Raw genomic sequence first — 25,622 nt, 5'->3', positions numbered from 1 at the left:
AAAAAATATCATTCATATGGTGAACACCTGGTAACGGACCTTAACAAGATGCATATAGAATATCCCCATCATTCCGGGACTTCCTTCGGACATGATAAATTCAAAGTACTAAAGCATCTAGTACTTTGGATGGGGCTTGTTGGGCCCAATAGATCTATCTTTAGGATTCGCGTCAATTAGGGTGTCTGTTCCCTAATTCTTAGATTACCAGACTAAAAAGGGGCATATTCGGTTTAATAATCCAGCCATAGAATGTAGTTTTAAGTACTTGCGTCAATTTCATAAAACATTTATAAAGCAGCGCATGTATTCTCAGTCCCAAAAATATATATTGCAAAAGCATTTAAAAAGGGAGCAAATGAAACTCACCATCATGTATTTTCTAGTAAAAATACATATAACGATATTGAACAAAACAGGGTTGGCCTCGGATTCACGAACCTATATCATTTATATATATATATACTAAAATGTATAATTGTATTCGAACAAGTTTATATATTATAACTTAAATTATATGTTATACTTATTTAGTTTGTGTATATATTCAAAACGTTTAATATCTGTATATTTAGTTATATTAATATACTTATATATATATATATATATATATATATATATATATATATATATATATATATATATATATATATATATATATATATATATATATATGGTTAGTATTATATAAAAATGTCCTTAATTTGTTATATATAAGTATTTATATAAATAATGTTATTATGTTTGATATGTGGTATATAAACTATTAATATAATTATAATATATGTATTAAGTATATTTTAGGTACAAAATATTTATTTGTAACAAATATGATAGTTTTGATAATAATGATTTACTAATAATAATAACTTTCTTAATATTGATAATACTAATAATAATAATGATATTGTTAAAATTTGATACTTATGTTAATAATAATAGTAAAAATAATAATTACGAAAATGATATTTATACTAATATTAGTGAGAATAATAATAACTTGTATTGTTTTTATAATAACTATAATAATAATTCTAAACATAATCATAATCATAATAATAATAGTAGTACTAAAATGATAAATTAATAATGATAATAACATTAATAATACTTATAGTAGTAATAATGATAATTGTTATAACACATATTATGATACTAATAATTATTATTATAATTATAATACTTATAATAATAATAATAATAATAATAATAATAATAATAATAATAATAATAATAATAATAATAATAATAATAATAATAATAATAATAATAATAACAATATCAATAACCATAGTAATAATACTAATAACACTAATAATAATACTTGTAATGATAATAATTACTAATAATAAACATAACAATAATAATCATAATAATAATAAAAATGATAATATTAATAATAATAATAATAATAATAATAAAAGAAAAGGAGACTACCTTAGAAGAAGCTTTAATAATAATAATGTTGCGAATCAGACTCGAACCCCCAACTTCTCGGTTAACACCCATGCCCTTAACCATCAGGCTATATCTATTTTTCTGATATATTATGAGACTTAATTATATTTATAATAAATATCATAACAATAATAAGATATAGATAATATAAAAAAATATTCTTTATACCTAATAAAAGGGGAAAGGGATCGGCTAAAATAGATCAAGGATTGCAACCCATAGGAGGAAAAAAGAATGGCGATTCAAGGTACATCAATTCACCAATCAACCAATCGATAGAGCGAAAATCACTAATGTTTAGTAGGTCGTCGATTCATCATCATCATCATCATCATCGTTCGAGCATCAATTATTTCGAATAGCAGGTAAACATTATCAATCTTTATTGTATCATAATCATTAACGTATCATCCTCTTTTCCTTGTTATCATCCATTCATCATCAATTTATCTTCGTTATCACAAAAACATTAACAATTGCGGGTTAGCAGATATTAGGAAGATGGTTGAAGTTGTTCTGATGGTGTGGATCCTCGGAATAGTAATCAGACGGATAAAAGAAACAGATAATTGGTCCTTGTTGTTAGGTTTTAGATGGTGAAGTGGTAGTGGTTGTAGGTTTAATCGAGTAGGAAGTAAATAAAAACGGTAGCAGTGGTGGATGTGATTGTTGTTGAGTGGTTTAGAGATCGACTAATTAATAACAAGGATTAGTTTGGAGTTTCTAATGATGTGTGGCTGTCAAACCAATCTAGAAACAGAAATTGCATCATGTTAATCGGTGATGGTGATTATTTGATTCAATAACAAAATCATTAAGTATTTATGGTTACAGGCAGTGGTTTGCTTGTTGGAACAAAACAGAAATGCTTATGGTGATTTCAAGGTGATCGTGGAAGCTATCATAGTAGTATTAATCGAAGGAAAATGAAGTATAGCAGCAGTCTTGACAGAAGTAGCACACGCAGATGAGTGATAGCAAGTTGTGGGTTTGCAAGGTGATCGTTAGTGGTAATTTGTCTTGTATTTTGCAGATTGAAACAGAAAGTGACTGCAGCTACAGCAGCAGTTTGCAGTATTGAATAGCAATGGCTGTTTTAGTGATCATGGAGGTAGCCGATGGTTTTAGGCTTGGGTTTAATTTTCTGTATAATTCATTAACCTTGTATCTGTTGAACGAAATTGTAATGGATAATTTATGATAAAATGGATATAATCGAATGGTTTTAAGTCCTCTATAATAGAATTATTCGGCTGGACTTTTAGTGGGAAAAGGGTCCATACAAATAGCAGGAAGACAAAAAGAAAAAAAGAAAAAAAAATTATAAAGGTGAATTAGATTGGTAACTGATTTTGTGTTTACCCTATTGTCTTATTATAATGAAGATTCAATTGAATCACTTTTCTCAGACAGCAAATCAAGCGGATATCGATATGCAACAATTGTACTATAATTCATCATACTTTATCATTTTCATAATTAATTAAAAATCAATAACAATTATATTAATAATAATATTGATATTGTTTTAAAAAAAAATACTAATAAGTATAATGATTAGAAGTAGTAAAAAAAATAATGATAATAATGATTTTAAATACAAATGATAACTTTTAGTGATATTAATAATAATAGTTGTGATCATATCTAAAATTATTAAAATTTTATTAATTACAATTATAACAGTAATAATAATAATAGAATTAATACTAACATTGATATTAGTAATTAATATATATAACGACAGTAGTAGATATACTAGTATAACAACTATACTTTAATTAATACTTAAATTTAATACATTGATGTTATATATTATTAATCATGTAATTCTTAATGATTATGTAACGACCCGGAAATTTCCGACCAAATTCAAACTTAATCTTTATATGGTTTCGATACGATAAGCAAAGTATGTAATGTTAAGTCTATAAAACTTTAGAAACAATGTTCATACATTTATTTAACCTCGACCAATTCTCGACGATTCACGAACAACTATTTGTAAATAGATACATATGTATCTAAATATTATAATTTGAAATATTATTTGAAAGAATATATGATTTATTTGTTGGAAATAAATATGTAAAATTATATGCGATATAATAAAAACTATTATTATAAATATATAGATAAATATATATATATATAGATAAATATATATATATATATATATATATATATATATATATATATATATATATATATATATATATATATATATATATAATTAGGTGTATAAATATTACTTGTAAATATATAAATAATCTATTTGTTTAAGAATATATAATATATTAATTTAGTAGTTAAATTTGTTATTTAACACTGTTTATATATGGAAAGAGAACATATCAAAAGTTAATGAATTCGAGCTTAATTAGTAAACGTCAGTAATACTCGGTTGATATTTCGTTAGCATTTATATAGATTTAATATAAGTTTATGACGGATTAAAATGAAAGTTGAACTGTAAATCAATTATGAAGCTTTTAAATTTGTTAAAAGTATTTTTATTTTTTTTTAGTTTAAATTTTAGTACTCTGTACATATTATTTGGAATAGAAATTACATAATGGACGAACCTTTTTGACTAGGGTTCAATCGGCTAATGACCAGAATAGATAAATGAAATTAATTTAAAAATATGAAATTTTTCTAAAACACTTTTATCCGTAACTGTTTAGCAGAGGAGCACAAAATAATACCACTAATATTAGATTATCAGATGTCGGTAATAAACTTACAAAACATCGATATCTTTACTATTGATCACTGTATATGATTGATAATTAGGATGTATACTGTATTTGGTTTTATTATTATATCACTTTCATTGAATTCACCAGCTCATAATTCATTAACACAAGTTTTGTGCTTATTGGTTACCACCTCAAAATCCTATAATATATATACATGTATGAATGAATTACATGTGAATCACAAAAACCCACTGCATCTTCTCCTCTACTTCTTTTGATAAGTCGACACCCTTCACTTGGTCACCACCGGAGCCATAACCTTAGGCCACCACAACACCACTGCCTAATAACACTAAACCACAATCATCACCACCCTTATCACCGAACATCATACAAACCACCCTACACAATCTCCTTCTTCTTCATACCATCGATCACCTCACCACAACAACCATCCGCCACCCTAAACCATCTCACAAACCACCATGAACACCCATTTCTTTTCTTTCTTTTGTCAAACACCACAACCATCGTGAACCACTGCAGCACCTGCTGCTATATTTCTGTTTTCTAGTCGAACGGACATCACCACCACTTTTATGATTTGATCACTCTACATGACAATCACCTTCATCTTCTACTCCTCTTCATGAACCCATCTCACCACTTTTCTATGTTATTTCTTTTTGTTTCACGATCGTAAACCATCCCATCCACTACCACGACTGCAGCTTGAATCTCCCCGTTGCAAACTATTATGATAACCACCAAAACCAACTGCTGTACACTGTTAACATCAGTTTCTTTTTGTTTGGCAACCACAGCTACAAACTATTATGTAAACCATCAAAATTTCTGTTGCGGCTGCTCCTTGTTTTCTGATGCAACTCAAATGTGCACCTATGATCACAATGGCTGTAATTATATATGTTGTCCTTTTTGTTTATACTAACCCCATTAGAACATCACTAAACCCCACCCACTACAAAATGTCGACTTGCAATTAGATGATTAATTCAAAAATGGAAAATTTAACGTGGACCCTCTTATTCCACTTGCAACCGAAATCTTTTTATTAAAATTCAAATACCACATGTTGCCAAATTGGAATTGTGAAATAGCTGGAACCATTTGGAGTTTTGTGGTTACATGCGCTGGATTTTTTTTCTTTGTGTTGGGCCATTCACGATTTAAATGAAAGTATTATATGGATTGTATAAATGGGGCCATGATAGTGTGTGTCCTAGGCGGGCTGAAACCCGAGTATAATTAATTAAGGAGGATAATTGTTAGCACAAAATGATGATTGATGATACTATGTCGTGAAATATGATACATGATTTTATGTTGATGATGAAACGCGTATTACGATTGAGAGGAATGATGAGGTGATTTCAATAAATGATGGGGGCGAACGAGATCGTGGTAATGTTAATAGTATGGTAATGATATTGTTACGGGTATGAGATGATGATGGAGAACGAAATACAAGATGATGATATTGAAGATTGGTTATGATTATGATAACCGATTAAGATGGATGTATGATGATAATAGATAATGATAGTGATGATGACCAAATTAGGATCATAATGATGATAGTGAGCAGTTACGGTTTTAGTATGATGACGTTGAGGACGAGTTAATAATAATGATGATATTAGGAAGATGGAAAAAGAAAACAAATGCGGTTATATATTTATCAGATAGATTACAACAGAAAAGCAGAGTAGAGGGACGGTTAAGGTTATATGCGGGTTAGCGGGGTGTCGCGGGCTCAAACCTGGACTTGGGCATATTTTTGGGATTACTTCTTAAGGTAGTTTAGTTATTATTATTATTTTAATATTATTACTAAAAGAATCATCATTTTTAAAATTATCATTTTTATTTTCATTAAAATTATAAGTATTATCAAAAGTAATATTTAAAAATTATTAAGATTTATATTATTATTATTAAAACTATATTTTTTTTATTTAAAACTTCATTATCATTATTGTTATTACACTATTATAACAAATAAATAATTTGTATATAAAAATATATTTATACTAAAATTTTATTAATATGACCTATAATTATATATTAAAAATATTAACATTTTTATTATAAATATACAAAATAAATACATATATATAATACAATTGAAGATATAAAATATATTAGAATTTAGTATAAATTATATATAAACTACAACACTAAATATATAAAAGATGGAATTATTTGATTTTCATTATATGTTTTAATATACATATAACTAATATAGGTTCGTGAATCCGAGGTCAACCCTACCCTTGTTAAATGTCGTCATATGTATTTTTACTACAAAATACAGTATGGTGAGTTTCATTTGCTCCCTTTTTAATTGCTTTTGCAATATATATTTTTGGACTGAGAATACATGCGCTGCTTTTATAAATGTTTACGAAATAGACACAAGTACTTAAAATATATTCTACGTTGAGTTGTACCACTGGCATACTTCCCTGTAGCTTGGTAACTACTATTTACATGGGTATTGTAAACGCGAATCCTGTTGATAGATCTATCGGGCCTGACAACCCCAACCGGACTGGACGACCAGTATTCAACGGTTGCACAGTACTTTGTTTTGTAGACTACACTTGGTACGGTGTAGTGAGATTTCATAGTAAAGGGAATATGCGACGTTGATTAATAGTTAAGTATGGTTACCAAGTGCTCAACCACTTAGAATGCTTTACATACACTTGCGAGTGTATTATGTTTATGATTATGAAATCTTGTGGTCGATTGAAACTATTGATAACTGTTGTTACTATAAACCTATGAACTCACCAACCTTTTGGTTGACACTTTTAAGCATGTTTATTCTCAGGTATGAAAGAAACCTTCCGCTGTGCATTAGCTCATTTTAAGGACAATACTTGGAGTCGATCATCGCAATGGGACCAAATGTTGATGACTTCGTCCAGGTGGATAAGGACGGGTTGTTAAAGTTGGTATCAGAGCGTTGGTCCTAGCGAACCAGGTCTTGCATTAGTGTGTCTAACTGATAGTTGTTAGGATGCATTAGCGAGTCTGGACTTCGACCTTAGCTGCATAATATAAGTATTGTTTATCATTCCTAGTGGAAAATTACCTGCTTATTATTCCTAAGTCTAGACACGACTTCCTGCACTTATTTTATAGATAGTGTATAGATAAATTCATATCCTAGTGTATCTGACACTGTAGACTTTATCTGACACGTTTCCTTAAATCCCTTCGTAATCTACGGGATCTTCTGTACTATGTATAGGTATTCTATATAATTAGAATATCATCCAATATCCGAAAATCACTTCATATCGAAAAATCCTTTATTCAATCGTACGTAATGGAATTCACAACTAGTTCAAGTCCCTCGGATTCCGATAGGGAGTCCCACTCCAGCCCGAGAAGCAGCGTCACCAGAATGAATCAATCAATCAGCCATCCTCAATTTATCTGATGGGTTCGTAGTCGACTTAACCAATGGAGACGAGAAGAAGGCGATCCCTTCCACCAACCGAATTCACCTTTTGGCAAAGAACCTGAAGCATTTACCGACGAATCAGTCCGAAACACCATTTTCACCCTCATTTCCTGAATATCTTAACACGATTATATTTTTTTTAAATTCTAAACCTTATTCATCCGCTCGTTTCGACCGGCAATCATCCCGGAGTAATAGAAGAAGTCAACGAGCTTCGCGCTCGAGTAGTGGCTTTGGAGAATATGGTTCAAAACTTACCAGCTTCAGCAACATCACCGGCACCAATAGTATCACCAACATCAACACCAGTACCACTAACAACCCAAGTTTCAACATCACATGCCTCAACATCTCATTCTGTACCTCGAGCATAATCAACGTTCTATGTATCGTTCTATTTACTTTATTTTCGTTCTACATATCGTTCTACATCATTTATCTTCGTTCTACGTGGCGATTATGTAACCTATAATGTTTTAGAGATTATATATTCTCGTTCTAACAGTAAAAGCAAATGAGATTAATATCATATTAACTCATAAAATCCATGATTACATCTGAAGAAAATATATATGTATATATGTTTTCATAAAGATTGTAATTAAGAATTCTTTCGTACAAACTGTTAATGGTAAAAATATTTTAACGGGTAGGTAATACCCGAGGAATATTCAGATTTTACATTAATAAGTATATTGTACATTCTTTCAAATCTAATTCAATAGTCATTTACGATCCTATTTACAACCACCGATATACGTATCCGTTCATCACAGAATAACCATTTTCATTCAATTTCATATTTGGATTTTGATCTATCAGAATCCAACAAGTGGCATAATGAAGAAAACATCGGACAAAGTAAAATTTGTTAGAAACAAACGAACTAACTAATTGAAATATTGTTAAGAATCCACGCTAACTGTTTCTAGCTAACTGTTCCTAGCTAACTGGTTACATTTTATTTATCGCAATTTAATTATCGCAATTTACATAAGCAAATTTTATTTATCGTCATTTAATTTCTGTATTTATTTTACGCACTTTAAATAATGGGACACGTATACAAGGTTTCAACATATCATATTGACCCATCTATATATTTATCTTGGAACAACCATAGACACTTTATATGCAAATGACGGAGTTAGCTATACAGGGTTGAGGTTGATTCCAAAATATATATATATAGTTTGAGTTGTGATCAATACTGAGACCGGTACACGGGTCACGATACGTATTAATTAATTCGAATGTTATATATTAAACTATGTACGAACTATTGGACTGTTAAATGTGGACTATAGACTGTGGGCAAATAATATTGGACAATTAAAATGAATTAAAATACTGATTATAACATATGAAACTAAATAATTCTTCAAGTTTGCCACTTGATTTCATCTTAAACCTCAATTGTATTTTGACGATTACAATCAGCGTTCAAATCTTTCATGATTCTTGAAAACACCTTAATCGAGAAGATGAACCAACCGCACTTCATCTACGGAAGAAAAGATTTATGCATATAGTTATGCACCTGAAAAACTCTTGGAACCTGAGTAAAGGTTTAACACGTATCTGCGCTAGCTCCTTTGGCGATGTTACTACCGAAAATCACTTTGCAATCCCTTTCCAAAGTAGCCAATTTTGTCACAGCTCCAGCAAGTCAACTTCGACTTTTCGTTCAAATCAACCTTATTATATCTTTGATATATACGTTTGCCATTGTTATTGCTACCAGGAAACTTGTTATATTCTACAATATTACCAATAGACGTATCAGCAACCTCGTTGCTCCTTGGCTTAAATCTCTCCGAAAAATCACAATATTTATCTATTAAAGTCTTATCATGCACTCATCGACATCTTATAGCGATAGTTGCCATACCAAATACCGGGAAGCATTAATAATCAATTTTCGAATTTCGCAGCGTTCCTACGTTAACAGTTATATATCTATATATAATGTATATCTTCTGGACCGATGAATTTCAATTCGAAATCTCTGAATTCCTGAAAAACACTATAGCTTGTGAATCAGATCTCTGAGTTCTGAAAATGCTGATGAAGTAGCAAAAGTTGTAGATGGTCTTAATGGCCAAAAGTTTGATGATAAAGAATGGAGTGTTAGAAACACTCAATAGAAAATTGGTGTTAGAAAACGAAGTGAGCAAACCATGAGGGAGACTGTGGACAAATCACAAAGAGTAAACATGTACTTAACGAATCCAGACGATTCAGTACCTGACGAAATCTCCAGCGAATATCTTACTTCCTACTTATTTCAATTCTTTGCAGAAAAAGTTTCTGCATCACCCTTTAATTTCAAGTACTTTAAGAAATTCTAAGATATCATCGTATCTTCTGTTATAAATATCTTCGATATTCCTGAGGATACCTTCATAGCTATTCTTATCCGAAATTATTTATCTCTTCGTGCTATCTATATTACATCATAAAAGAAACTATTTTAGTTTCTATATTCTGTAACAATCGAGTTTAAAATATGAATGATTTCCTAGAGAAGTGTAGGGAATTGAAGCATGAGTTAGTATAATATAATGACGTCAGGCCAACGTGATTATATTACAGTAAGTCATGCTGAGTTTCTAATGAAACGTGATGATTATCAGTACGATCATCATGTGCCATGTTACACAACTCTTTCATTCTATTTAACCTCTAAACATATCCAGAAAATATTTCTTGATATTTCTGTTCTTCCATAATTCCAACAATTGCTAATAAATTGTGTTATTACATTTTCTTTCTGATTAGAAGATTTCCTTAAATCCCTTGAATTTCGGAATTCAACCGTGACTACGTCAAAAGCTAAGACGAATCTCTATTTTCTCATTTCACTATCTTGTGATAGCTCCACTCGTACTCTTCGAGCAAATGAATTGTATTATCCATATTATTCTATGGTAATAAAACTCTACTTATCAACTTATATTCGTCATGAAAACAATTTTTATTGTTAGCCATGACGACCTCACTCAAATTTCGGGGACGAAATTTCTTTAACGGGTGGGTACTGTAACGACCCGGAAATTTCCGACCAAATTCAAACTTAATCTTTATATGGTTTCGATACGATAAGCAAAGTATGTAATGTTAAGTCTATAAAACTTTGGAAACAATGTTCATACATTTATTTAACCTCGACCAATTCTCGACGATTCACGAACAACTATTTGTAAATAGATACATATGTATCTAAATATTATAATTTGAAATATTATTTGAAAGAATATATGATTTATTTGTTGGAAATAAATATGTAAAATTATATGCGATATAATAAAAACTATTATTATAAATATATATATATATATATATATATATATATATATATATATATATATATATATATATATATATATATATATATATATATATATAATTAGGTGTATAAATATTACTTGTAAATATATAAATAATCTATTTGTTTAAGAATATATAATATATTAATTTAGTAGTTAAATTTGTTATTTAACACTGTTTATATATGGAAAGAGAACATATCAAAAGTTAATGAATTCGAACTTAATTAGTAAACGTCAGTAATACTCGGTTGATATTTCGTTAGCATTTATATAGATTTAATATAAGTTTATGATGGATTAAAATGAAAGTTGAACTGTAAATCAATTATGAAGCTTTTAAATTTGTTAAAAGTATTTTTATTTTTTTTAGTTTAAATTTTAGTACTCTGTACATATTATTTGGAACAGAAATTAAATAATGGACGAACCTTTTTGACTAGGGTTCAATCGGCTAATGACCAGAATAGATAAATGAACTTAATTTAAAAATATGAAATTTTTCTAAAACACTTTTATCCGTAACTGTTTAGCAGAGGAGCACAAAATAATACCACTAATATTAGATTATCAGATGTCGGTAATAAACTTACAAAACATCGATATCTTTACTATTGATCACTGTATATGATTGATAATTAGGATGTATACTGTATTTGGTTTTATTATTATATCACTTTCATTGAATTCACCAGCTCATAATTCATTAACACAAGTTTTGTGCTTATTGGTTACCACCTCAAAATCCTATAATATATATACATGTATGAATGAATTACATGTGAATCACAAAAACCCACTGCATCTTCTCCTCTACTTCTTTTGATAAGTCGACACCCTTCACTTGGTCACCACCGGAGCCATAACCTTAGGCCACCACAACACCACTGCCTAATAACACTAAACCACAATCATCACCACCCTTATCACCGAACATCATACAAACCACCCTACACAATCTCCTTCTTCTTCATACCATCGATCACCTCACCATAACAACCATCTGCCACCCTAAACCATCTCACAAACCACCATGAACACCCATTTCTTTTCTTTCTTTTGTCAAACACCACAACCATCGTGAACCACTGCAGCACCTGCTGCTATATTTCTGTTTTCTAGTCGAACGGACATCACCACCACTTTTATGATTTGATCACTCTACATGACAATCACCTTCATCTTCTACTCCTCTTCATGAACCCATCTCACCACTTTTCAATGTTATTTTTTTTGTTTCACGATCGTAAACCATCCCATCCACCACCACGACTGTAGCTTGAATCTCCCCGTTGCAAACTATTATGATAACCACCAAAACCAACTGCTGTACGAGCTGCTAACATCAGTTTCTTTTTGTTTGGCAACCACAGCTACAAACTATTATGTAAACCATCAAAATTTCTGTTGCGGCTGCTCCTTGTTTTCTGATGCAACTCAAATGTGCACCTATGATCACAATGGCTGTAATTATATATGTTGTCCTTTTTGTTTATACTAACCCCATTAGAACATCACTAAACCCCACCCACTACAAAATGTCGACTTGCAATTAGATGATTAATTCAAAAATGGAAAATTTAACGTGGACCCTCTTATTCCACTTGCAACCGAAATCTTTTTATTAAAATTCAAATACCACATGTTGCCAAATTGGAATTGTGAAATAGCTGGAACCATTTGGAGTTTTGTGGTTACATGCGCTGGATTTTTTTTCTTTGTGTTGGGCCATTCACGATTTAAATGAAAGTATTATATGGATTGTATAAATGGGGCCATGATAGTGTGTGTCCTAGGCGGGCTGAAACCCGAGTATAATTAATTAAGGAGGATAATTGTTAGCACAAAATGATGATTGATGATACTATGTCGTGAAATATGATACATGATTTTATGTTGATGATGAAACGCGTATTACGATTAAGAGGAATGATGAGGTGATTTCAATAAATGATGGGGGCGAACGAGATCGTGGTAATGTTAATAGTATGGTAATGATATTGTTACGGGTATGAGATGATGATGGAGAACGAAATACAAGATGATGATATTGAAGATTGGTTATGATTATGATAACCGATTAAGATGGATGTATGATGTTAATAGATAATGATAGTGATGATGACCAAATTAGGATCATAATGATGATAGTGAGCAGTTACGGTTTTAGTATGATGACGTTGAGGACGAGTTAATAATAATGATGATATTAGGAAGATGGAAAAAGAAAACAAATGCGGTTATATATTTATCAGATAGATTACAACAGAAAAGCAGAAGTAGAGGGACGGTTAAGGTTATATGCGGGTTAGCGGGGTGTCGCGGGCTCAAACCTGGACTTGGGCATATTTTTGGGATTACTTCTTAAGGTAGTTTAGTTATTATTATTATTTTAATATTATTACTAAAAGAATCATCATTTTTAAAATTATCATTTTTATTTTCATTAAAATTATAAGTATTATCAAAAGTAATATTTAAAAATTATTAATATTTATATTATTATTATTAAAACTATATTTTTTTTATTTAAAACTTCATTATCATTATTGTTATTACACTATTATAACAAATAAATAATTTGTATATAAAAATATATTTATACTAAAATTTTATTAATATTACTTATAATTATATATTAAAAATATTAACATTTTTATTATAAATATACAAAATAAATACATATATATAATACAATTGAAGATATAAAATATATTAGAATTTAGTATAAATTATATATAAACTACAACACTAAATATATAAAAGATGGAATTATTTGATTTTCATTATATGTTTTAATATACATATAACTAATATAGGTTCGTGAATCCGAGGTCAACCCTACCCTTGTTAAATGTCATCATATGTATTTTTACTACAAAATACAGTATGGTGAGTTTCATTTGCTCCCTTTTTAATTGCTTTTGCAATATATATTTTTGGACTGAGAATACATGCGCTGCTTTTATAAATGTTTACGAAATAGACACAAGTACTTAAAATATATTCTACGTTGAGTTGTACCACTGGCATACTTCCCTGTAGCTTGGTAACTACTATTTACATGGGTATTGTAAACGCGAATCCTGTTGATAGATCTATCGGGCCTGACAACCCCAACCGGACTGGACGACCAGTATTCAACGGTTGCACAGTACTTTATTTTGTAGACTACACTTGGTACGGTGTAGTGAGATTTCATAGTAAAGGGAATATGCGACGTTGATTAATAGTTAAGTATGGTTACCAAGTGCTCAACCACTTAGAATGCTTTACATACACTTGCGAGTGTATTATGTTTATGATTATGAAATCTTGTGGTCTATTGAAACTATTGATAACTGTTGTTACTATAAACCTATGAACTCACCAACCTTTTGGTTGACACTTTTAAGCATGTTTATTCTCAGGTATGAAAGAAACCTTCCGCTGTGCATTAGCTCATTTTAAGGACAATACTTGGAGTCGATCATCGCAATGGGACCAAATGTTGATGACTTCGTCCAGGTGGATAAGGACGGGTTGTTAAAGATTATATCTTATATATTACATAATAACTTTTATTTATTAGTTATTATTTATAAATTTTATATATATTATAATATACTTATAATAATAATTCTTCATAGGAGTCATATATATTTATATATGTATATATATGTATTTACATATTTACATAGATCTGTATTATCTAATATATGGTTTAATTCAAATGTTTCAATTGTATTTTATTATTTCACATAATCATAAATATTTATATTTATATTTAGATATATATATATATATATATATATATATATATATATATATATATATATATACATATTTATTTACACAATTGTTCGTGAATCGTCGGAATTGTCAAAGGTCAAATGTATTCAAGTAAATAGTTCTTAAAATTTTAAGACTCAGTTAAATTAACTTTGCTTATCATGTCGAAATCATATAAGAATAAAGTTTAAATTTGGTCGGAAATTTTTGGGTCGTCACAGTACTTACTCGTTAAAGAAATTTCGTCTCGAAATTTGATTGGGATGGTCATGGCTGACAATAAGTATGTTTTCATGACACATTTGAGTTGAAAAAATAGAATTTTATTACCATAGAGTAATATGAATAAAATGATTCGATTATTTGAAGCGTAAGAGTGAAGCTATCACAAAAGACCAAAATGAGATAATAAAGATTTGTCTTAACCAACTGACATAGTCAAGGCTGATTTTCGGAATTCCAGGGATTTAGGGAAATTTTTGTAATAAGATTTGATTCTTAAGGAAATAAAAATCCTCTTTGGTTAAATGCGATGATCTATTTCGATTGCTCTGTCGGATATTTCTATTATAAATTAAACTCTTCCATTCCATTATTCTCACCATTCCTATACTTTCTTTCTTAGTTCATACATCCAAAAGATCGTAAAAATGCTTAATCCCATTCTAATCCTTGATAATTTCCTAATTATCATTTCTGTCATCCTTCTTTTCAATCTTCCACCAGAAAGATTTGGTTACTTCTACTATTACCTTGGGATGATACTATTCTTAATTCTACCGTGTCTTTATATTGCTATTCGTATTAATATCTACGGTTTGTAATCTCCGTGTTGTTATTGGGTTTTATGTTTTCTCTTATATTTTGGAGCTATTTGCCTTTTTATTATCTTCTCAACCTCTAGTAGAACGAGTAATGGTTCAGAATTCGTAAGTATGGAGTTTCGAATGAACTTAATGTTCTAAACAAGAAAGAACGTAATAACACAATTTGATTTGTCAAATTACCAGAATCACTGAGAATAGAACTATCAAGAATCTATTTTCTTGATATGTTCAGAAGTTAAGTAGAATGAAAGAGTTATGTAATATGGCACATGATGACGTTATGATCTGTGAATCATCACGTTCCATTTAGAAACTCAGCATGACATACTGTAATATAATCACGTTGATCAAGTGTCATTATATTATACTAACTCATGCATCAGTTCCCAACATTACTTCAATAACATTCATATTTTAAGCTCGAAAGTTACAGAATATAGAAACTAACAGTTTCTATATGATGTAACACTGATAGCATGAAGAGATTAATGATTTCAGATAACAATAGTTATAAAAATATCTTCAGAAATGGAGGATATTTATAATGAAAGATACGATGATATCTTGGAGTTTCTAATATCGAAGGATGGTGAAGAAAATTTGTCCGCAAGAGTTTGGAGTCAGAAGCAAGGTATTCGCTAAAGATTTCATCAGAAACAGAATCATCAGGATTCTTAATGTACAAGTTTAGTCCTTGTGATTTGTTTAGAGACTCCTTCGTAGTTTGCTCAATCAGTTTTTCAGTTTCAATCTTTTTCTGAGCTTTGCCAACATACAATTCTTTATCATCAACTTTTGGCTGTTGAGGTCGTTTACAGTTTTTGTTGTTTCATTCAACTTTTCAAAATTCAGAGTATTAATTTGCAGACTGGGTGCTTTTCAGAATTTCAGAATGGAAGATCATAGTTCTAAGAGATAAATGTTATATGGATACATATAACTGTTGATGTGGAACGTTGCAAGGCTCACAATACAGATTTGCTGATTCCCGGTAATTGGTATGGCAATTCTTGTTACAAGATGCGGATGAGTACATGATGAGACTTCAATAGATAAATATAGTGATTTGTCGGAGAGATTTAAACCAAGGAGCGACGAGGTTGCTGGTACATCTGCTGGTAATATGGTGGAATATAAAAGTTCTCCGGTAACAATAAAAGAGCACGCGTATATATCAAGGTTATAGTAAGGCTAGTCTGACTGAAAAGTCAAAGTTGACTTGCTGGAGCTGTGACAATTTTGGCTAATTTGGAAAGAGGTTGCAAAGTTATTTTTTGATAATAACAATGCCAAGGAATTATAAGTTCATTTTAAACTTCTACTTAGCTTACAATAGTTTTTCAGGTGCATGCCCATATGCATAAGTTCTTCCTTTCGTAGGTATCGTGTGGTTGGATCATCCTCTCGATTGAGGTGTTTTCAAGAGTCATGAAAGGTTTTGAACGCAGATTGTAATCGTCAAGATACAAATGAGCTTTAAGATGAAATCAAGTGGCAAACTTGAAGAATTGTTTAGTTTCATATGTTATAATCAATATTTTAATTCATTTTAATTGTCCAATGTTGGTAGTCCTCAGTTGATAGTCCACAGTTAGCAATATATAATATTCGAATTAATTAATACGTGTCGTGACCCGTGTACATATCTCAGACTCGATCACAACTCAAAGTATATATATTATTGTAGAATCAACCTCAACCCTGTATAGCTAACGTCTGCATTACTGCATATAGAGTGTCTATGGTTATTCTAAATAATATATATAGATGCGTCGATATGATATGTCAAAACATTGTATACGTGTCCCGATATTTAAAATACATAAATATCAGTATTTAAATGACGATAAATAAAGTGCATAAAATAAATAACAGAAATTAAATGACAATAAATAAAATTGCGAGAATTAAATTGCGATTAAATAAATTGCGATAAATAAAATGTAATCAGTTAGCTAGGAACAGTTAGCTGGAAACAGTTAGCGTGGATTCTTAACAGAATTTCTCATAGTTAAATTGTTTGTTTCTAACAAATTTTATTTTTGTCCAATGTTTTCTTCATTATGCCACTTGTTGGATTCTGATAGGTCAAAATCCAAATATGAAATTAAATGAAAATGGTTATTCTGCGGTGAACGGATACGTATATCGGTGGTTGTAAGTAGGATAGTAAATGACTATTGAATCAGCTTCGATGAATGTACAGTGTAACTTATTAAGGTGAAATCTAAATATTCCTCGGGTATTACCTACCCATTAAAATATTTTCACCATTAACAGTTTGTACAAAAGAATTTCTAATTACAATCTTTAGGAAAACAAATATATATATATATATATATATATATATATATATATATATATATATATATATATATATATATATATATATATATATATATATATATATATATATATATATATATATATATTCTTCAGATGTAAATCGTGGATTTAATGAGTTAATATGATATTAAACTCATCTGCTTTACAGCTAGAATTAGAGTACATAATCTCTAAAACATTAGAGATTACATAATCGCCATGAAGAACGAAGATAATTGATATAGAACGATACGTAGAATGATGACTATACTCGAGGTACAGAATGAGATGTTGAGGCATGTATTGTTGATGCTTGGGTTGTTGGTGATACTGGTATTGATATTGGTGATACTGTTAGTTCCGGTGATGTTACTGAAGCTGGTACGTTTTGCACTATATTTTCCAAGGCTACAACTCGGGCGCGAAGCTCGTTGACTTCTTCTATTACACCGGGATGATTGTCGGTTCGGACGAGCAGATGAATGAGGTTTAGAATCTGAGATAGTATATGATCGTGACGAGATACTCTGGAAATGAGAGAGAAAATGGTGTCTCGAACAGGTTCGCCGGTAAGCGCTTCAGGTTCATTGTCAAGAGGTGAATTTGGTTGATGAAAAGGATCACTTTCTTTTTGTCTCCAATGATTAAGTAGACTACGAACCCATCAGATGAATTGGTTGATTCATTCTGGTGACACTGCTTTCGGAGCTTAGGTGAAACTCCATATCGGAATAGCTGTCGGAATCCGAGGAATTTGAATTGGTTGAGGGATTCATCTCGTATGATCAGATGAAGGATTTTCGATAAGAAATAGATTATAGGATGTAGATTAGTACCCTGCAATACATAATTTACATATGCATATATAATACTAAAATTCCATAAGTTACGGAGGGATCTACGGAAGCTGTCATGCAAAGGTAACAATAACAGATATACTAAGATATGAATTTATCTATACACTGTCTATACAATAGAGGCAGTAAGACGTGTCTAGACTTTAAGGATGATAAGCAAATAATTTTAGACACTAAATGATAAGCAAAACTTTTGACATGCAGACACGGTCGAAGTCCAGACTCACTAATGTATCCTAACGACTATCAGTTAGACACACTAATGCAGACCTGGTTCGCTAAGACCACCGCTCTGATACCAACTCTAACGACCCGTCCTAATCCATCTGGACGAATACATTACATTTGGTTACATCGCGAGATATATGACCTCTATATGATACATTTTACAAACCAACTCCAACGACCCGTCCTAATCCATCAGGACAAATACATTACATTTGGTTACATCGCGAGGTATATGACCTCTATATGATACATTTTACAAACATTTCATTCGTTTTTAAAAGACAAACTTTCTTTACATCGAAAGTTGACAGGCATGCATACCATTTCATAATATATCAAACTATCACTGACTTAATAATAATCTTGATGAACTCAACGACTCGAATGCAATGTCTTTTGAAATATGTCATGAATGACTCCAAGTAATATCTCTAAAATGAGCAAATGCACAGCGGAAGATTCCTTTCATACCTGAGAATAAACATGCTTTCAAGTGTCAACCAAAAGGTTGGTGAGTTCATTAGTTTATCATAATTGATCATTTTCATCATTTTAATAGACCACAACATTTTCATATTTCCATTTCTCAAAAATATACGTCCCATGCATAGAGACAAAAATATCATTCATATGGTGAACACCTGGTAACCGACCTTAACAAGATGCATATAGAATATCCCCATCATTCCGGGACTCCCTTCGGACATGATAAATTCGAAGTACTAAAGCATCTGGTACTTTGGATGGGGCTTGTTGGGCCCAATAGATCTATCTTTAGGATTCGCGTCAATTAGGGTGTCTGTTCCCTAATTCTTAGATTACCAGACTAAAAAGGGGCATATTCGGTTTAATAATCCAGCCATTGAATGTAGTTTTAAGTACTTGTGTCTATTTCGTAAAACATTTATAAAGCAGCGCATGTATTCTCAGTCCCAAAAATATATATTGCAAAAGCGTTTAAAAAGGGAGCAAATGAAACTCACCATCATGTATTATGTAGTAAAAATACATATAACGATATTGAACAAAACAGGGTTGGCCTCGGATTCACGAACCTATATCATTTATATATATATATATATATATATATATATATATATATATATATATATATATATATATATATATATATATATATATATATATATATATATATATATATATATATATATATATATATATATATTAAAATGTATAATCGTATTCGAATAAGTTTATATATTATAACTTAAATTATATGTAACGACCCGGCTTTTTAGACTTGCTTTTGTGCTTTGTGCTTTCACAAAACTGCGTATTTGTGCGTACTGAGCTATATTATACTCTGGGATCTTACTACATGTGGATTACTTTCGTTTATATGTTAAAACATGCCTTTAAGTACGTAGGGTACTTAACTTGATCCCCGGAAGCCTTTATGACCATTGGTGTCACTTGACGTTTAAAACGAACTGCGTACTGTGTACATGTTTAACTTTGGTCATAATCGGAATATTATGACTACGAAATACTAATTGTTATTTTATAATAACAATTACTTAGGTTTTTGGATGCTTAATTACGCTTAGTAATTTACTTATGCTTACTAGTTAGTCTTGTTGGACTTTCTACCTTGTTGGACTTTAGCCCACCCTACACTAGTTAGTGGACTATTTAATTAGCCCAATTATAAGTAACTAGTGACCTATTAATAAGTAAGACAAATGCCCATTTATTAGAGGGAACATGCTAGCATTTTTGTCAAGTATTATCCTTAATGTTGCATGAGATCCCAACATAAGCACCAACTTCAGACAACCATTAACCAAAAAGCAAAAGTTGTCTCCTCTTTTGTCCCCCCATGCCCACGGTTTTGGACGACCACCACCACCATCACCACACTATAAATACAAGCCTTGATTCATCCATTTTACACTTGCTCTCATTTGTATTTCACACACACTTACTCTCTAATTCTTTCTCTAGTCTTTCTCTCTCTAAAAAGGGTAAGTAATTGATTTTTCTTCTTCTTCTTCTTCTTCTTCCCTTCCCTTTCACGTGATCCTCATCATCATCTAAGGATCTAGCATTTTAGCTTTGATCTTGATTACATCTTGTAGATTCAAACATGGATTTGAATCCTTTAAGAACATGGAAGATTCAAGCTTTCTAGCTTTGAATCTTCACCTACTTTGTAGATCTAAATCTTTTAACTTTAATCTTGTTGTTTTGTTATAAAGATTCAAACTTGTGTTTGTAATCTTCATGTAACTTAAAGATCCAAGCTTTATGCTTCAAGATCTTCAAGAACAAATAAGATGTAAGCTTTCTAGCTTGAATCTTCATATCTTTTGTTGGATCTAAGTTTTCTAACTTATGATCTCATTACTTTGTTATAAAGATCAAAACTTGTGTTTATGGTCTTCATATAACTTAAATATCTAAGCTTTATGCTTCAAGGTCTTCAAGAACACCAAAGGTTCAAGCTTTATAGCTTTGTAATCTTATAACTTGTGTGAAAAGGATCCAAGCTCTCTAGCTTAGGGTTCCATCACCTTATTTGATTTAGATTATGTTCATACTTGTTTGATTGAAGTAAAGTTTGTAGCTTTAGTTGTAAAAGGAACTTGTAATTGTGTTAAGACTAAGGATATGATGTAACCTTGATTCATCATCCATCTAAGACTCTTAAATGAGTTGTGTTCTTACTTGGTCTTAACATATTGTGTGTTGATGGTAGAATCTTGGTCAAGGTGATGCTAACCCATCAACGAGTTGTATACTTGAAGCTACAAGCATCAAGGATGAGAACCGTGATGAGCATCAAGCACCAAGAACCCCACCGGAGCACTTGTTACTATTTTTAGGGATCTGATCTGATTCCTGGACTTCTGGAAAATTTATTTTCAGTTAGTTCATTTCGAGTAGATGATTTTTCGTTTAGGCCTCAACTTAATCCGACATATGGTTTAGGATTTATAGCCCTCCGAAAGTCACTACGCCGTTGTAATGTTGTGCTGAAATTTCTGACCTACTCGCACTTAAACCGTCGCCACGGTCAAAGGAGGACGAGTTTGGTTCTGGAAATTGGTCAGCAACTAGAAGACTCCCATACGGATCCATAGCCACTGATTTCGCGTCTTTTCGATTTACGTAGAGGCCGTAGCAGCTGATCAACGTCAGCCTATTGTTTCGACCTCTATACTTGTTAAACTTACTTAGCTTTTACGATGATGAATGATGATGATGATGATGATGATGATGATGACACTAACTTATTTTATTGTAACGACCTGGAAATTTCCGACCAAATTTAAACCTTAAACTCTATATGTTTCCGACACGGTAAGAAAAAAACCTTAATGTTGAGTCTAGAAAAGTTGAAATCTATATTCGGATAATCAGTTACCCTTTGACCTAGCCTGACGATTCACGAACCATTATTTGGAAATGTGTGAATATATAAATGTATGTATATGTGAAAATATATATTAATTTTTTTTTTTACCTTTTTAAGTTTAAATATTCGTACTCCGTACATATAAATCGGAACAGAAAATAAATAATTTTTCGAAACTTTTTCATCAGGTTTCAATTAGGAAATGAGTGATATAATAAATTATAATTAATCTAAAAATTTGGGATTTTTAGGAGCACTTTTATATTCTAACTGTTTAGCAATGGTAACGATATAACACAGTCTGTGAAAACTGTCGGTAAGTAAATGACAACTTATAGGCTGCTATACTATGTCTAATTAGATTCATAATTGAATTAGTATTACTGTGCGGCTTTTGATTTCGTCATCACAAACGAATCCAAGATTGGATTTATATATGTATATTACACCTGTAAAGTAATTACATATATTATCATCTGTACGTGATTTTCAATTAGGATTACTATGCATAATAATTGATTAAGTGTTTCCTATTTTCAATCCCTTTCATTACTTGGCATATATAAAAATTACATAACACACGTAATTGAAGACAACTGGCAATTAACATCACATATTAACTAAATTTTTTTTACTTAATTTAATACTCCATATAAACATGACCATTTTCAACTTAAACCAACCATCACTCTCTCATCCCTCTCTCTTATATATACAATATACATATGAGAGTGTGACATAGATGAACACCTACACATATCCATCGTTTTATTACTCTTTCTTTTCTTAGCTGTCGAGCAACACCCATCATCACCTTACACCGCCACTAGAACCAACTCCGACACTCACCAACGAGCCACCTTGAACCACCATGAAACCTCAACCCATTTACATAACCATAACCGCCACCCCTTCTCTTCTCTTAATCCATTCGTCCACCTTATAACCACCGCCATTCTTTTACAATCACCACCCTATCTCCAACCTTTAATCACTGCCACCATGATTCACTTCATCACCATCAACATAACCCTCAAAATCAAACCAAGAACCATCATAAGCTCACGAACTCATCATGGTTGTAGTTGCTTCCTTTTCCATACGTTGTTTCTGTTTCTACTATCAAATGATCGAGCTTCATCTGTTTCTGTTTCATCACGCAAAACCCAAACTCAGTGGCGATATGTTACTGTTTCTATCCAAAACCAAGGAACCCATATCGATTACCAAGCTTCGGATTAGAACCCACAGAACCACTTCAACAACACCAATCAAAACCACCTAACATCAGCTTTGATCATTGTCTTTCTGTTTCCTATACCATCGATCATCAACCAAATCCAACACCTTCAATCACAAACCCTCATTCTTTATAAACCCATCGTGATATAAATTCCTCAAACCCATCATCGAACCTTGTTGTTTCTGTCGAGCCAAGTCAGGAAACAGAAGACACATATCGCTAATCGATCAGGTCTCTTATTGTAGCTTCTATTTCTGTTCTCTCTTTTTTTGTTCACTCGATCAGACTGAAGTCTGAAGTAGCTTTCGGTTGCCATCACAGTTTACTGCTATTGCGATATTAAAACTGCTGCTGTCCACCGTGACTACAACTCTCTTCCACCATCCTTTTAAATCGCTAACCCTACAACCACCACTTGTTTCATATTTCTTTTTAAAAGAGATGAGAAAGATGAAAACCATAAATGAAGTAACGAGGAGCTGTGATGATACATATGATTTATTTATACAAAGAATTGTTCCAAAAAAAAAAAAAAAAAAACTTTATGCTATGATTAGGCTTTTTAAAAAAAGGGACGTGGGGATGGATATCATGATAATGATATAAGGTATCACGAGGAATACAGTGATCAAATTGTAATCTGAATCTTAAAATTGGTATTTGGCTCGTTAAGGGTTAAGATGATTAAGTGGGCTGCCATAAATCGATTTGTATACTAGGGCCGAGTTTCTTGTTCTGTGGGCCGTGATTAGATAAGCTGTTGGACCGTGATTGTTAGTTGTTTGTTGGGCTTATGTGTTGGTTTCTTTATTTGGCCAAAATATAAAGAACATGTTAATTATATAATTCGGGTTAAATATAACTGAGTTGAACATAAGATAGAGAAAAACAGGGTTGCAGGAATGGTTAGAGGGTGTCATGGTTTAGCGGGAGGTCGTGGGTTCGAGTCACGTTTGCACCACTTCTTTTTACACAAAGATTATAAAGGGTTCGTGAATTCAAGGCCAACCTTATACTTGATCAATGATGTTATATGTATTTTTACTACAAAATACAGTATGGTGAGTATATAGTCCCACTTTTAAACTCTAAGTATTTCGGGATGAGAATACATGTATTTTATGTTTTACGTTATGGACACAAGTAACTGAAAAATATATTCTACGTTGAGTTGTACCACTGGCATACTTCCATGTAGCTTGGTAACTATTATTTACAGCGGTATTGTAAACGCGAATCCTGTTGATAGATCTATCGGGCCTGACAACCCCAACCGGACTGGACGACCAGTATTCAACGGTTGCACAGTACTTCGTTTCGTGACTACACTTGGTACGGTGTAGTAAGATTTCATAATAAAGGGAATATGCGACGTGATTAAATGTTAAGTATGGTTACCAAGTGCTCAACCACTTAGAATATTTTTATTAAAATGTATACATATGAAATCTTGTGTTCCATTGTTATTATACTGCTAGCATCAAACCTATATATCTCACCAACTTTATGTTGATGTTTTAAAGCATGTTTATTCTCAGGTACGAATTAAGTCTTCCGCTGTGCATTTGCTCATATTAAGAACGTTATTTGGAGTCGATCATCGCAATGGAACTAAATGTTAATGACTTCGTCCAGGAGGATAAGGACCGGTCGTTTCAGTTGGTATCAGAGCGGTGGTCTTAGTGAACCAGGTCTTGCATTAGTGTGTCTAACTAGTAGCTGTTAGGATACATTAATGAGTCTGGACTTCGACCGTGCCTGCATGTCAAAAGTTTTGCTTATCATTTCTAGTCGTAAATTATTTGCTTATTATCCTTAGGGAATTGCCTGCTTATCATTCATAAGTCTAGACACGTCTTACTGCATTTAGTGCATCGATAGTGTATAGACAAAATTCATATCTTAGCATATCTGTTACTTTGGACTTTAGTTGACATCTTTTCAAAGATTCTCCGTAATTTACGGGATTTTGGTATTATATATACATATGTAAAGTATGTATAG

At 31.4% G+C, this 25,622-nt stretch overlaps 1 protein-coding gene across 1 annotated transcript in view; it reads right to left on the bottom strand.

Annotated features, from left to right (window-relative positions):
* LOC139896431 (uncharacterized) overlaps positions 1-23,934 on the bottom strand; it is a 59,392-nt gene extending 35,458 nt beyond the window's left edge. Inside the window, exons 1-2 of the mRNA XM_071879078.1 lie at positions 23,791-23,934; positions 23,442-23,522 (exon numbers count right to left, since the gene is read on the bottom strand). Of these exons, the coding sequence (XP_071735179.1) occupies positions 23,442-23,522; positions 23,791-23,934 (225 nt within the window). The remainder of the gene's footprint in view (positions 1-23,441; positions 23,523-23,790) is intronic.
* Between the last annotated feature and the right edge of the window lie 1,688 nt (positions 23,935-25,622).

This window comes from Rutidosis leptorrhynchoides, chromosome 1, assembly GCF_046630445.1.
Source record: "Rutidosis leptorrhynchoides isolate AG116_Rl617_1_P2 chromosome 1, CSIRO_AGI_Rlap_v1, whole genome shotgun sequence".
In the NCBI taxonomy this organism is placed as follows: Eukaryota; Viridiplantae; Streptophyta; class Magnoliopsida; order Asterales; family Asteraceae; genus Rutidosis; species Rutidosis leptorrhynchoides.
Note: the sequence above shows the minus strand (reverse complement) of the source record. Positions and strands in the feature narration are given on the sequence as shown.